This window comes from Copadichromis virginalis, linkage group LG14, assembly GCF_057382275.1.
Source record: "Copadichromis virginalis isolate Kocher_CV1m ecotype Utaka linkage group LG14, C_Virginalis_male_GT1.1, whole genome shotgun sequence".
Taxonomy (NCBI): Eukaryota; Metazoa; Chordata; class Actinopteri; order Cichliformes; family Cichlidae; genus Copadichromis; species Copadichromis virginalis.
In genome coordinates, this window is record NC_140631.1 from 27,655,567 (window position 1) to 27,671,048 (window position 15,482).

A 15,482-nucleotide genomic window follows, 5' to 3' on the forward strand; every position below is an offset into this window, starting at 1 on the left:
TTCACAAGGTGTGTTGAAGGGGTAAGACCTGGCTTTAGGATAAAGGTTTAGCTTTAGGAAATACATAATATTCCAATGTCCTCACAAAGATAATAGTAACAAACGCATGCCTGTGCACATGCTGTAGAATCACATCTTTACTGTTTATCATCTTTCTAATATCTGTATGTCATTATCATACCAGTTTTACTGACACGTTTGAAAGTAACGCCACATATTCTCATCTGATCTTATTTTGGAAAGAGGAGGAAAAGAACGGGGTCTGCTACCATAGCAACGTGGTAAGAATTTCTCCATGGTGATGCTCTGTGTTCCAAACAAATTGGGCTGTGAAAGGAACACAGGGCAGCCCATCGGGAAGTCTGCAAAACTCACACTGAGGCATGCTTTTGAGGGAGCTCCAATTCTGGTAAATTGCACAACATTAAACATACTGTTAGAGTGATGTTAAGGAACTCAAAACTCATGCAATCCCAGGCACATACATCATGATGCAATGCAATTAATCCAAAAATGATACGGTCTGGGTGTCTTTTAGGGAAAGAAATGCTCTTATTTTCCCTTCTGATCTTCCTGTCCATATAGGCAAGGGAATATGAGTTATGAGTTTTATGTTAATAATACGATATGCACAAAAGTTTTTAGTATTTTTTTCAATATAATTTCATAACATTTCCCTTTTATGTGTTGGCTCTGTCCTGAGTTTAGTGTGACCTACAGTATAACCTGCCAAAACAGTGGTGTATTTAGGTCAGCCAGATAAATCGAAAGGTATTTCAAGGGCCACATGCAACCTAATTTGATCTCAAGTGGGCCACACAAGTAAAACCTCCACACGGGCTACAAAGAAAAGGTCTGAAAACGTCCACATCCAAAAATCCAAAACACATGATGAAGAGCTCGACACGTCTTAGGAAAAACAAATGAAGTTTTGAACTATCAGTGTCAGTTTTTCCACATTACAAAGAAACACTGTGCTTGTGAATCAAATAAATATATCAGGACCACATCTTGGCTTGGGTAATTACGACATTACCCCATGGGGGATGTTTGTCAGCAAGAAGGCTTTAAAACCGACAATGACTCAGACCTCTGCTTTGCACCAAAATGCATCTAAAGTCCAAAAGTTAAGCCTTATTTACTTATTTACTGGACTTAGGGCCAGTACTGCTAAAGGACTGATTAAAAAATAAATCAGAAACATGCCCAACAAGCAACATGAGCACTGGAAAGAAGTTGTACAGCATCACATGCTTGTGCATTAAGTTTGAAAAGCTTGAAAAGAAGCACATAAAGCTCAAGTTAGTATTAGCAGAGAAAAGGGAATAAGTTTAAATACATATGTTTATCTCTGTGTAAACTTATGCCTTTCACTTACGTTATACAAACATAATGTATTAAGGTCTATGGCCTAGTGTACTATGGAAAACAATATTGACAGTAATTCCATAGATTTTTGCTTATTGCACCAACTTATCGATTGGTTCTGTCAGGCTGGAATGATCTACCAGTGCGATCTACGGCACTGTACTCTCATTTATAATTCATTAGGCCACACCTCATATACAGTTACACTTGAACTCTCTCCATCGTTTTCCAGTCAAGCTTGGAAAACTGCATGAGCTCATGTAGCCCCAACATAAATATACATATGTACATACAAATACTACGCGTAGGAGTACTCAGCATTCATGTGTGCCCCCCCACACCTCCAGGCCTTGGCAAGCTGACAATATTCCTCCAGCCCAGGATGACACACTGTGGCCAAGCTGATAAACCTCCCCATCACCCTTCACCCTACTGGTTATTGCTGCTGCTGCTGACAGCAATACGGCGCTGCGAGATTTATAGATTTACACGAGAATCTGAAAACAGGGCGGCATACCGAGACCTCAGACTCGAGTAAACACACAGAGGGTCTGCGTGCTTTTGGCTCACTTAAACACTTAATGAAATGAAGTGCAGCACAGAGATAAAGGAGATCTAGCAGATGATTGGTTATTAAAGAGACAATGTTTTCCTCTTTTTGGACTTTAAACTAACTAGAACCTTAATCGATTGATGGCTTCAGATGACTGCGGGTTAAATGGCTGCTTTTCTTGTTCTCCCAGGGTCAGCCTGCCTCCTAATTGGCTAATGGTATCAGACATTAAGTGGGAGCTTGCCTGATATGGTATGTGGGGAATACAAAGGGAAGAAAAGAGGATTTAAACTGCTAACCTCCAAACACAGAGGACCACACCTTATTTAAAGCAGGACAAAACACTGATGCTGATCTTAAAAAAAGAGATGGGCACATACATGGCCACACTGACCTCTCTCTATTTTCCACTTCATCTACTCTCTGACAATTTTATGTCACATCACACCCCTCACTCTTTCCTTCTCTTCAATCCTGTCTCGCCATTGCCCTTTGCTACTTACCAACCCTCTGTGTGTGTGTGTGTGTTATTCTGTGTGTGTGAGGGGCGCTGTCTGCCTGCTGGTTGCCAGGTTACCAGTCTAATTGAGAGGCCTCTAGAGAGTAGCTGTTATCAGAAGAGCTTGAACCTCTTCTTCCGCTTACCGCTCGAATTCTTTCTCTTATTTTCTCCATCTCGCTCTTTTCCAGTATTTTTGCCACATTAAAGCCATCTCTGCTTTTAACTTTTTTAACATCTCCTTAATTTTCCCTTCCTCTTTACTGGAGATGATTATGATTATTTTTTTTCATGTGTATTATCTATTATAGTTGCCTTGGAAGACTGTTCGTCATTGCTGTCTGCACACTTCTTATTGGACTTTGCTCAGCCAGAGGTGTCAATTTTCTTACTGTTTCATCTCTGTCTTTCATCTGTCATCTCCACTATCCCTTTGGCGTCTCTGGTTATCTTGTGCTCTTTCCTTCATTCCTGCCATTTCTCAGTCACTCAATCGAGCCTTTATCTGCCACAAACATGGCAGGAAATCCTTATCCCATTACACAACTGCTCCCTAACCCAACACGAGCGCAAATCCACCCTCCTGACACGCAAATACTGATATGTGGAGGACGCATAGGGAATAATACAAATATTATATCTTTTTAAGGGCAGTTTATTGATTCCATAAGATAATCTTAAGAATACAGAGCACTTGCATGAAACAGCCAAGAGATCAGACTGCACAAATGTGGATAATTGTAGAGACTTGAGCATTTGGGAACTGTTAATAACCCGCTTGGGAGTACGCTTGATCAACTCAGCTGAAGGTTTCATGCAAGTGAATTTGAGCTAAATGCAAAATGTTGCGGTTAAAGGACAGAATATGGAGTTTTCATCTTGAAGTTCCATATTACATGTTGATGAAACACTTTAAGTACACCCACAAGGCCCATCCATCTCTCTGGGACTCTCTGCACTTGTTTCTTCTCATCAAAGAAGCTCCATCTTTTCCTTCCTCGCAGCCTCCCCCGGCATATCCCCTCATTTCTTGTGCCTTTCATCTACCTCTCTGCTTGTTTCCACTCTCCATCTTCACTGCATTGCAGATTTTCTTCCTGAGAAGAGCTGGTTATAGAAAACCGGATGCACAGCTGTGATGTGATGCTTGCCTTTAATCACAGATGCTTCATTTCTCCCAATTCTTAGTTAGATAAAGTGGGACACTGCTGTCACATGTCCCACCAGGGTCACCCACACGGCCATAAACATGAATCCACACACAATCACACCCTCCACGCATTATCATTTAAATATTTATCACAATGTTTTCTGCACCATACAACGAATATTGTTGCGCCGCTATATGAATCTCACAGCTTTGAAAATCCTTTACAGCGGCTAGTTGTGAGAATATAAACTTGCAGTTCCATGTAAAACTCATGCTTCCATGTTATGGGGGTTGTATGACGAGGAGGTGGATGGGAGTTAGGACATTATTCCCTGGAGTCAAGTTCTCTCTTAGCAACCAGACAGCCATCAGATTCACAACACAATCACGTAACTGCAAAAGACAGAGCAACACTCCCACACAGGTCTGAGTCTCAGTAGTGACACACAAGTCCTGCACATGTGTGCTGAGTGTCCTATTTTCAAATGTGACATTTAAAGCTTCACTGTAGGGAAAACTTACGATTTATAAAACGCTACACGTAACAAAATAAAAAGAATCATCATCAATTTGCGCCTGTAAGACTGCCAGCTGAAGCACAGCAATGTTTGTTGTGTCATTTTGGTCAGACAAATACCTGGTACGAACAGTTTTCCTGGTGGACCATCCTTCACAGCATCCTAGAGCGGAGCTGCCTGAGCTGGAGGAACAGGAGCGGGACTGGGATAAGATTCCCAGCCCTGCAGTGGTATTCCAACGGAGAAGAGAGGAGCGATCCCACTCAGCGTTTGATCCAAACTCAGAAAAATCTGTCACTACCACTGCTTGCCTCTCGTTGTCAGTCAGTTCAGTCTTCACCCTCTGCTTTTCTGTCTCTTTATGCTTGTTTTCTGCTCTGTCTGTTTGTTAACAGAAAAGGGCAGGGTCTAATCGCTGCTTCCCCAAAGCTGAAAGAGGGAGGGGAGTGAGAGACTGGAGGAGGGGTGTGAGAATAAGAGAGGGAGGGAAAGACGCTGTGAAAAGCAGAGTACACTCCCGCTCGCCTTTCTCTGTCTGCTTTGGACTGAAAAGGGGGAGGAGCTGTGGGGCTGAATGTATGCCCAGTGGGGAGAGGGGATTGTGGAAAAGGGATGTGGGTCTGGGCCAGGATGTCATTCAGCTGTTTTATATAAAGTCATACCAGATACGGAAAGCGGACCAAAGACAAGGGCAGTGGAGAGACTTTCATTCCTTAACCTTTATCTTAATCTGCATGTGTGTTGCACAAAGTGTCACCGAATAAAAGCTCAACCTGAAATGTGTTGTAATCAGAAAGTATGCGAAAGCTGAAAGTATCAAAAGCTGGCACTGAATGTTTGAAAAGACACAAATCATTCACTTATTTAGTTATTCCTCCCCAAACATTCCTTATTTAAAGTGAAGCAGTGTGTCTCTCGCTTAATTTATGCACACGTTTTTGTGACTTTTGCCTCACTGTGTGAAAGTATACATGTTCATCTTCAGCTTCCCTTCATTGTCATTCTCTCCCTTGTTGTAAGATTATAATCCCACAGTGGCAGATGGCCGGTCTATAATCCACATGCAGGTCAACCTCCTCAGATAATCTCTACCTTCTCTATCTCCATCTATTTGTTTTTAATTCCAGTGAGATGGATGTGTTCTTCTCGTTTTTTTACTGTAACCCCACTTTTATTTACTTTAAAATGACTGCACAAACACTCTAAAATAGTCATTTTAAGCTTTAAACTACACAAACCAGCATACTGAAGCTACAGAACTGTTTGGACTCTACAGTAAGTATCTGCTTTCTTCCATTATAAACATTCCCATCAGAGGAAGTGGAAAAACTTCCAACAGCGGTTTGGAGGATGTGAGATTCTCATGCCGTTGCGACATGCATCTGTTTCAAGTTTCATGTTTGTCTTTTGTGGGAAGGTAGCTAGCCACTCACTAACCCTGTTATCTCATCCGTCCTCCAGGCCAAATCTCTCTATCCGATATTGATCTTTGTTGGGTGACGCTGCTTTTCCGATAAGACCACTCTTGGGTTTAATGACCTGGATGTGGATCGATGAACTCCCTGCTCTGATCTCGCTGCTCAAGCCTGCGCATCATTGGCTCTGGGTTAGCTTTCTGCACGGTGCCCAGCTGGGGAGGGCTGGAAGAGCGCCCATACTGTGACACTCACCGATGATATAATTATCTTTGTATGATAAACCTGTTTTTTTCTCATAGAATACCAAATGGGTCTCATAAAAGCACTTTTAAGCTTACAAGCATGCATTAAACAAGCTCAAAGTGGCTAAATATGAAGAGGGTCAGGACATCCCAAATTATAGTGTATAGTACAGCTTCCAGATGTGCATTAAAGCAAACAACTTTAAGCTGTTATACAATTCAAAAGAGTGGAAAAAAAGATATAGAAATGTGCTCAATGTGCAGCTGTAATGAAACCCAGGCAGTTTTTGGTGTGCATTTGGGCATAAACGTATTTATTTGTGCTCTTAGGCTGGCAATTATAACAGTCTGTGTGGAGACTGGCTTGCTTTTTGGAGTCAGCTTTAAAGTACAATGTTCAGCACACAGATTCATTTTTCAGCCCTAGAATAGGTTGCAGCTTGATCAGAACTTTCTAAAAACTGAACAGCTATTGTAGGTTTGCTTTGGTAGTTACTTTCTGCCCTGTAGCAATAAATAAATAAATATATAAAGAAATAAAAATAAAAATCAGTAAAATATATTTAAATTTAGAAGAATTGTTTTGAACCGATGGATGGATGCATGGGTGGATGGATGCATGGGTGGATGGATGGATGGATACATGGGTGGATGGATGATGCTCCCATGACGCTTGTCAGAATTTGAACTTCTCTCTCACCGACTTTTGTATAACATATTCATTTTAAGTGAAACCATGAGTGCGAGCCTATGTTTAGGCTCCACAGGTAAAGAACATCAGCATGAAACAACTTCCCACAAGCAATGAGTCAATGACTTGATTCAGTCCAGTATGTGGAGCCTCAAGATGCTCTTGTGTTTTCCAATACAGATGTAGTCATTTCACTCTCTGTTGCACAAGTATATGCATCCAGCCAACACTACAAAGCAGTGAAACAACTTTGATGTCCAACATCACGAGCCTAGCTTTGATAGAGGAATCCACAGCCACCCCCTTTCCCCTCCTCTGTCACCATGGCAGCAGTCTGTCTGAAGACACCCCCCACTGACCTTCACAGGGTTGTCAAGGTTACAATCTGAGTCACAGCACAGGTGGAGACGGAGAGAGCATCTCTTTATTCACACCAAGAAAAGAAACAATATCAGACTCCATCCAGACTGCACACTGTGAAGACCCCCACTCTCAAATTACACACACAATTATATACACAGAGAGTAACAAGCACACAGAACAAACAAAGTTTTAAAAAGCTGTGATTATGTAAGTGACCTAAAACACCACAAAGAAAACCCAGAACAAAAATTATTAACTTGAGTCGGGCAGACTGCAGTTTTGCCTCCCACTCACTGGCCACGTTATGAGATGCTAAAACTAACTCACTGGATCTCCACCAGCAGTGACTTTCTGCTAAAATACAATAGCTGCCTGCTGATTCTAATGTAAACTCTAACAGTCATATGTAATTTATGCCTGCACAGAGCAGAGGGAATTGCTGTTGTGTGTGCCACTTGCTGCGAGAGTATGTTGTGTACACTGAGGACTCTTCGCTCATTCTTCTTTTCCTCATCTCATTTTGCACATCAAAACAACACTTGTGTGTGTGTGTGTGTGTATTTAGCTTTGCGATGTGGGCATATCTGTACAGGAAAACAGCAGGAGTGAATACTTCATCATAAGTAAATGATCACTGAGTGAATAATACTGCTGTTCATTCTTCTGTAACTAGTGGGATACAGAGCGGACAGGAAGTGGTGCTGTAGGTGGGAAATAATGTCCCGTAACACTCTGCAGAGCTCATGGAAAATACATGAGTCTCAAGCACGCTATGACACCTCCTCTCTTTCTCCGACAAACAGCTTGTCCTCTCTCTTTTTATCTGCTGTGCCATCTACCCCTCCTTCCTCTCTGTCTTTGGCCTTTCAGCATAACTACATTTGATTTCTTTTGCCACTTTTCTCCATCTTCCCCCTCATTTCCCCCTAGTGCTCCTTCTCTGCTACCCCCCCTCGCCCCCTCCCTCTGGCTCAGCGGGAAGAGAGGAGCACAGATGCTTTTAGCGAGCTGACATTTTGTGCCAGTGTAAAAACACTGCATAGCAAAGCAGGTTGGCTCAGTGTGAGGGCCAGATTCTGGCGGTAATGAGCTCACTCTGACAGGGAGGAACTGATTTGGAAGGCCAAGGAGTGCGTGTGTGTGCGTGTGTGTGTGTGTGTGGACGACCAGCCACTAGAGGTTGTTCTAATGAGGACTCTATGCCTACGGTTTGTGGTGGAAAGACAGGGCCTGCTGTGATCACTAGCCTGTATTAATATTTGCCTTGCATTTTTAAAGGCGCATCAGTGCATTAACATTCAAATACCAGCGAACTAAATGACTAACTGACCACCAGTTACACTTGTGCAATGATGAAGTCCATTATGAAACAGCAGTTGTGAGTCACAGAGAATAACAAGCAGCTGAGACAGAACTATGGCATGGTATGTCTCCTTGGCAGCAGATAGAAAATGGCAAAAGCAAAAAAGATGGCTTGAAAACACAGAAAAGAACAGATTTTCTAACCTCCCTCTCTTAAGGGTGTGTGCAAAATAGTCTAGAATAAATATGGGGGAGGGGGGCAGACCAAACTGAACATTACTAACTAGTCCAGACTAGTTAGTAATGTTCAGTTTGGTCTTCTGGAGGTAGTTCTTCACTAAGAGCATATCGTTACTATGTATGCTAATGTGAGAGATGCATACAGAGCCACCCCCCTCCCCCCACTAGGGAAGTCAGACCACAACCTGGTTTACCTACAGCCACAGTACACACCCCTCGTCCAAAGGCAGCCGGTCACAACGCGCTCCATCCGGAGATGGACCCCAGAAAAGGAGGATGCTCTGAGGGACTGTTATGACACCACAGACTGGGATGTGCTCCTAAGCCCACATGGTGAGGACATAGAGGGGGCGACACACTGTCTTACAGACTACCTCAACTTTTGTGTGGACACGGTCGCCCCTGCTAAGACGGTACGGTGTTATCCTAATAACAAACCGTGGGTAACACAGGAAGTCAAAGCTGTCCTCAACATGAAGAAGAAGGCTTTCAGGAGCAAAGTGAAGGAGGAGATGAAGGCAGCACAGCGGGAGGTGAAACGCTGCCTGAGGGAAGCAAAGGACACCTACAGGAGGAAGGTGGAGCAGAAGTTGGAGAGGAACAATATGAGGGAGGTCTGGAATGGTGTGAAAACCATCACAGGCCACAACACCAAGAAAAGCACAGTGGGGGGGACTGTGGAGAAGGCAAACGAACTCAACAACTTCTTCAACAGGTTTGACCAGCCCACAACCCCCCCACCCTCACCCTCACCTTCACTACAGAGTCCAATCCCCACTCTCCTACCTCCCTCGCTTCCCCCCTTCCTGACACCATGACACCCCCCTCCTCCAATCCCTCTCTCAGCAGCAAGACATCTCCCCCCCTCCCCTCTTCCCAAACATCTCCCAGTGTCACAGTGGATCAGGTCAGGAGACAACTGAGGAAGCTTCGCCCCAGAAAGGCAGCAGGCCCAGACAAGGTGTGTCCTAGGATGCTAAAGGCGTGTGCTGCTGAACTTGGGGAGCCGCTACAACGAGTCTTCAACCTCAGTCTGCGACTGGGGAGAGTGCCCGCCCTATGGAAGACATCCTGCATCGTCCCGGTCCCCAAAAAGAACCGGCCCAATGAGCTGAATGACTTCCGACCGGTGGCACTGACGTCACATCTTATGAAGACTCTAGAGCGGCTCTTCCTCAACCTCCTCCGACCACAGGTACAACATGCCCAGGACCCACTACAGTTTGCATACAAGGCGGGTGTCGGAGTGGAGGATGCCATCCTGTACCTCCTACACAGAGCCCACTCACACCTGGATGGGGGAAAAGGCACGGTCAGGATCCTGTTTCTTGACTTTTCCAGTGCCTTTAATACCATCCGGCCTTGTATGCTTCAGGAAAAACTGAACAGGATGGAGGTGGACCCCTGCCTGGTCGCTTGGATCTCCGACTACCTCACCGACAGACCACAGTACGTCAGGCTGAAGGACATCACGTCTGACACAGTGGTCAGCAGCACAGGAGCACCACAGGGAACTGTGCTGTCCCCTCTTCTCTTCACACTGTACACCTCTGACTTCTGCTACAACTCTGAATTATGCCACATTCAGAAGTTTGCAGACGACACAGCCATCATGGGGTGTATCTGGGATGATCAGGAAGAGGAGTACAGAAGTCTGGTGAGGAACTTTGTCGCATGGAGTCACACAAACCACCTGCAACTCAACACCTCAAAGACTAAGGAACTGGTTGTGGACTTCGGGAGGTCTAGAGCAGGTCCACTGCCGGTTCAGATAGAGGGGGAGGAGGTGGAGGTGGTCAACAAGTACAAGTACCTCGGGCTGTGGGTGGACAATAAACTGGACTGGTCATGCAACACAGAGCACCTGTATAAAAAAGCCCAAAGCCGACTGTACTTCCTCAGGAGGCTGAGGTCTTTTAACATCTGCAGGAAGCTCCTGAGGATGTTTTACCAGTCGGTGGTTGCTGGAGTACTTTTCTATGCTGTGGTGTGCTGGGGGAGCAGCACAGCAAAGAAGGACTCATCCAGGCTGGAGAAACTGATCAGGAGGGCTAGCTCTGTGGTCGGCATGAAGCTGGACACTCTGGTGACAGTGGCAGAGAAAAGGACATTAAAGAAACTGATGGACATTATGGACAATGCCAGGCATCCTCTGCACACGGCCATTAACAACCAGAAGAGTCTGTTCAGTGACAGGTTGCTTCTCCCAAAGACAAGAACTAACAGACTTAAAAACTCCTTTGTCCCACACGCCATCAGACTGTTTAACTCCTCTCTGGAGGGGAGAGGGAGGGGAAACAGGAGGACAAAGGAGGGGGGAACAACTAAGCTGTAGTGCCTCTTCACCTCACTGTGCAATACCTTTTGTGCAATACTTTTGTAAATAGTCAACAGTGCAATAGACTCAATACTTGAAATGTGCAATTCACTTGTATTTTTATTTTTATTCCTATTTATTCTATTTATCCCCTTCGTATATTTTATTTATATTGTCTCTGTATTTATATATATGTGTGTGTGTATAACTCTGTAACTTCTGTCGGTGCTGTGCTTTTTGGAAATCGAATTTCCCAGAGGAACCCACCCGAGGGATTAATAAAGTTCTATCTTATCTTATCTTACTATGATTTGGGTTGTTGTTGTGTTAGAGGACAATGTTTCCCAGTGTTTCCCTGTGGAGATCTTTTCATCTCATCTGACCAATCTATTATTTTAATAATAATAATAATGGATTGCATTTATATAGCACTTTTCAAGACCCACAAAGCACTTTACAATTCCACTATTCATTCATTCTCACACTGGTGGAGGCAGCTACTGTTGTAGCCATAGCTTCCCTGGGGCAGACTGACAGAAGTGAGGCTGCCATATTGTGCCATCGGCCCCTCTGGCCATCACCGGTAGGTGAAGTGTCTTCACCTACTGGTGACCAAGATTGTCCGAGCCGGGGCTCGAACCGGCAACCTTCCAATTACAAGACAAATTGCCAACTCTTGAGCCACGATCGCCCTAGTCTGAAAACAGCTGCAAATAATTGTCTCAGCCATTTAGCTCGATTAATTCCTATTGATTGATGACTACCTCACTCTAGACCAGTGATGAACTCATTTACATTGTGGGCCACATACAGCCCACTTTGATTATAATAATAATGGATTGGATTTATATAGCGCTTTTCAAGGCACCCAAAGCGCTTTACAATGCCACTATTCATTCACTCTCACATTCACACACTGGTGGAGGCAAGCTACAGTTGTAGCCACAGCTGCCCTGGGGCAGACTGACAGAAGCGAGGCTGCCATATCGCGCCATCGGCCCCTCTGGCCAACACCAGTAGGGTAAAGTGTCTTGCCCAAGGACACAACGACCAGGACAGAGAGCCCGGGGATCGAACCAGCGACCTTCCGGTTACAGATACCCTTCCCAACCCCCTGAGCCACAGTCGCCCCAATGTGGTGGCGACTAACCAACCGGACACAGTAGTGGTAGACAAGGGGAGGAAGACGGCCGTAGTGATAGACGTAGCGATACTGAATGACAGCAACATCAGGAAGAAGGAACATGAGAAGCTGGAGAAGTACCCAGGGCTCAGAGAAGAGCTCGAGAAGATGTGGAGGGTGAAGGTAACAGTGGTCCCAGTGGTAATCAGAGCGCTCGGTGCAGTGACCCTCAAGCTAGGCAAGTGGCTCCAGCAGATCCCAGGGACAACATCTGAGATTTCTGTCCAGAAGAGCGCAGTCCTGGGAACAGCAAAGACACTGCGCAGGACCCTCAAGCTCCCAGGCCTCTGGTGGAGGACCCGAGCTTGAAGGATAGACCACTTACAGGGGTGAGAGAGGCCACATTGGAGTCACATCTGATGCCTAGCGCCAATTTGTGTTCCTGGCCTTATGTTTGACACCCCTGCTCTAGATCTATTGTAGCCAGCTTTGCCATAATCCAATTACAAAGTAAACATGCTCTCTGTGAATCTCTCCAGTCAGTCAGTCACTCTGGAGTTTGAATGAGTGAATATCCTAGCAGGATACACCCCGGATGTCTCATTGGCCCATCACAGAAACACAAACAACCACACACTGTCATACTCACACCCACTGCCAATTTGAGTCTACCTGACGAGCATGTCCTTGAAAAACCATCCTGAAACCAAGAACGTCCTGGCTGTGAGGTGACAGCGCTAACCACTGCACTGCTGTAATGTACACTGGAAAAGCATAAATGTCCAAACCTTCCCCCACTTTTAGCTACTGATTTTCTACTTGCCTCTGTCTTGGCTGATGATGTTTACTGTTGGTTGGAGCAATTAAAAAAAGCATTATAAAGAGGTCATCTTTTGCTTTAGGGACACCACAGGCTCAAACTTTATTTTTGTTCTTTGTTTTAACTTCACAACCTTCACAATGAAGTGTTTAATTAGAAAATTATCAGCAGGTCAGTCATTAGCTGCAGCCCTCCCTTAATCTGATGAAATGGTTTTTTTTTTGCTGTCGGTATGTGAAGGGATGAAAATGTTCTGTGCTCTCCAGCAACAGATGAAGATCTCAGCATGGCCTGGCACAATATCTCTTTCTCTGTCTCTCACATGAACAGACTAACAGCTTAGATAACACACAGCCATGGAGACAGAAAACCTCTTTTTAAAAATCTGCCTCTTTCTGCAGACGTGAATAAACACGTTTCGTATTTTTAGACTTCGTTTACAGCCCACATCTCTACCTCTTACACATGCACACATACACCCAAGCACACGCTCTATAATTAGGAGCAGAGAAGACCAGTGTTTCATGTTTCAGCTCCACCCATGTAAATGCACAGAAACAGAGGCTACTACGTGTCTCTTTGTATATGTGCATCCATCTCTGACCAGAGATGGATAGGTGATGGATAGGAGTTTTCAATCCTTTACTGGGAGCAAAACACCCTCTTTTCTTAAAGCAAACCTTGTTTTTTTGTTTTTTGTTTTTTGTTTTTTATCTCCGTCAGCCCTGTTTTTACTTATACAGCCAGCCTGTGTGTAGTGTATGTGTGTACTCGGCTCAGCTCTGAAGTGGCTGTGTTGTATGCATTCTGACACAAAGCTATGACATTGGAGGCCATCTCCTCGCTGCTACATAAACCTCTATTTCCTCCACAGCACGCTCTGCCACTCACAGCCTGCGCCTCTCTTTGATAGTTTTCATATAGGGTGGAGAGGGGGAACCAAGCAAGGAGGGGGGAAATGGTGTCCTGCTGTTACTTTGGCTGTGTGAAAACATTAGGCTATAATGCCTCCTGACAGCTAGAGGAAGAAAACAATTAGCTTGGAATGGGAGTGGGAACAGTAGTGAAGGACAGGGGACGTTTTAAACGGCGAGGGAAAGGGGAGAAGGTGAAGATTTGCAGCAGTGTAGTAAAACGAGTCAGAGCCTAAGCTGACTTCCATGCCGGATAGGATATAACACATGCTGAAGAGAGGTTTTGACTTTGCATTTTATCCACCTTTCTCACACTGTGGTGAGTCACGAGTGAGTAAATCAGTGGAAGGGTGTGCTCGCGTGAGCTTTTGTGAGTTCATCAGTGTGAGACAGAAGAGGCAGAGGAATGTGTAGCTGTAGGCTGTGAATTTCCACCTAAAAGTGCCATTTATCTCCAGTCACAGCGGTGCCTCTGTCTAGTTCCTGCTTGCTCGCCTGGGTGACATCACTCTCTGGATCATCAACCAAACTGGTAGTGCTTCCACTTTAAGTACCCAGATGGGATGCCCGTCTCTGTCAGTTTAGCCACATCTATACTATCACAGTATTGTTATAAATACACATAGGTGGTGTTTTTGTGTCAGTTTACTGGTTCTGTGGAGATGTTATCAGGCAGCTCATTAAGCTGTACTTTGACACCAGACAAGAGCAGTTTAGGCACCACTCCCATGCATGCCGTCTAAGAAACTTGAACTTAGTAACGTGTGGTTTATCTCCGATGTTTGTGTTGCCTTTGTGCGTAGACTTTGCAGGTAGATAAATCTAAGCAGCAAAACATCTGATTTTGGTATACCAGACTAACTAAACTGTCAAACTGACTTCACTTATTCACCGGTCGTTGGATGTTTGAGGGTGTGGGGTCAGTGTGGGCCTACTCAGTAGACAGTCGGCCAAGAGGCACATTAGGATGAATGAACAAGCTGAATCACCATTAGTGTTAGAGCTAACTGACTGACTGTTCTTGTGAATCACTGATTTTTACCCATTTAAGGTACTTTATTCTTGTGTTTTGCTTCTGTCAGCTTCCCTTCCTCTTTCACCAGGAAAAAATAGAAGAAAAAGAAACAGCCCACTGATAACACAGGTGAAATGCATTAACCGTCTGCACTTTATCTCAGTCTTTTATTCTGTGTTTACAGAGCAGACAGAAGACGTGGTTATCCAGAGGCAACATAAAGCTTTTGATTGCCTGGCTTTTTGTCGTGGCTAGTTCTTTTAGCAGGGCTTTGTGTCTCACAAAACTTTCTCTGCCCCTTCATTCAAAGCAGCTGTATGGTGCAAACATTTGCTTATTTAAAACAGAATTCAAACACACGTGTGCAGCACATTGTGTTTTGACCAAAAAAAAGGGGCAACAAAGAAGGCAGCATGAACCTGCTCTTTGTTAAAGGGTCACAACTTCATTCAAAGGAAAATGAGATCTATGGATGTGCATCTGGTTCTGTTCTGGTTCTATACTCAAAATATTGAACTTTTTGAGCAACGCACAAAGTCAAAAAACAACATCTCCCAGCAGAAGTATGTCGTGCACTCAGTTATAAATACACTTAAAGCTGCTTTCCAAACAACTCATTCAACTTTGTGCATGAAAGATTTGTTTCCACATCACAATGTATAAACACGGAAAAGTCTGAGAAGCTGGAAACAGAGCACACTTTTACAAACTGATCACATTCTTCTTTACCTGAGTTAAATGCCCGACTTGCTGTGAGGAATCCAAGGTTAAGCTGAGATGAAAAATATTCCACGGAAAAAAAAAAAAGAAAAAAGGAAAAAAAAAAAGCATCTGCCAGCACTGGCAGACTTTCAGGATACTATGAGAATACAAATATATCCTTTGATATGATTTAGTGAGCTGAGTTTGTGCATGTGTGGACTGACAGGAGACAGAAGACTGCTTTACT

General features: G+C 44.3%; 1 protein-coding gene across 3 annotated transcripts in view; it reads right to left on the reverse strand.

Annotated features, from left to right (window-relative positions):
* schip1 (schwannomin interacting protein 1) overlaps window positions 1-15,482 on the reverse strand; it is a 236,687-nt gene that overhangs the window by 22,633 nt on the left and 198,572 nt on the right. Inside the window, exon 1 of one of the 3 annotated variants that reach the window (XM_085430269.1) lies at window positions 4,208-4,603. The exons of the other annotated variants lie outside the window; for them this stretch is intronic. Within the exon in view, the coding sequence (XP_085286395.1) occupies window positions 4,208-4,237 (30 nt within the window). The 5' untranslated portion in view covers window positions 4,238-4,603. Of the gene's footprint in view, window positions 1-4,207; window positions 4,604-15,482 lie in introns of those variants that run through there. 3 annotated transcript variants of the gene reach the window in all.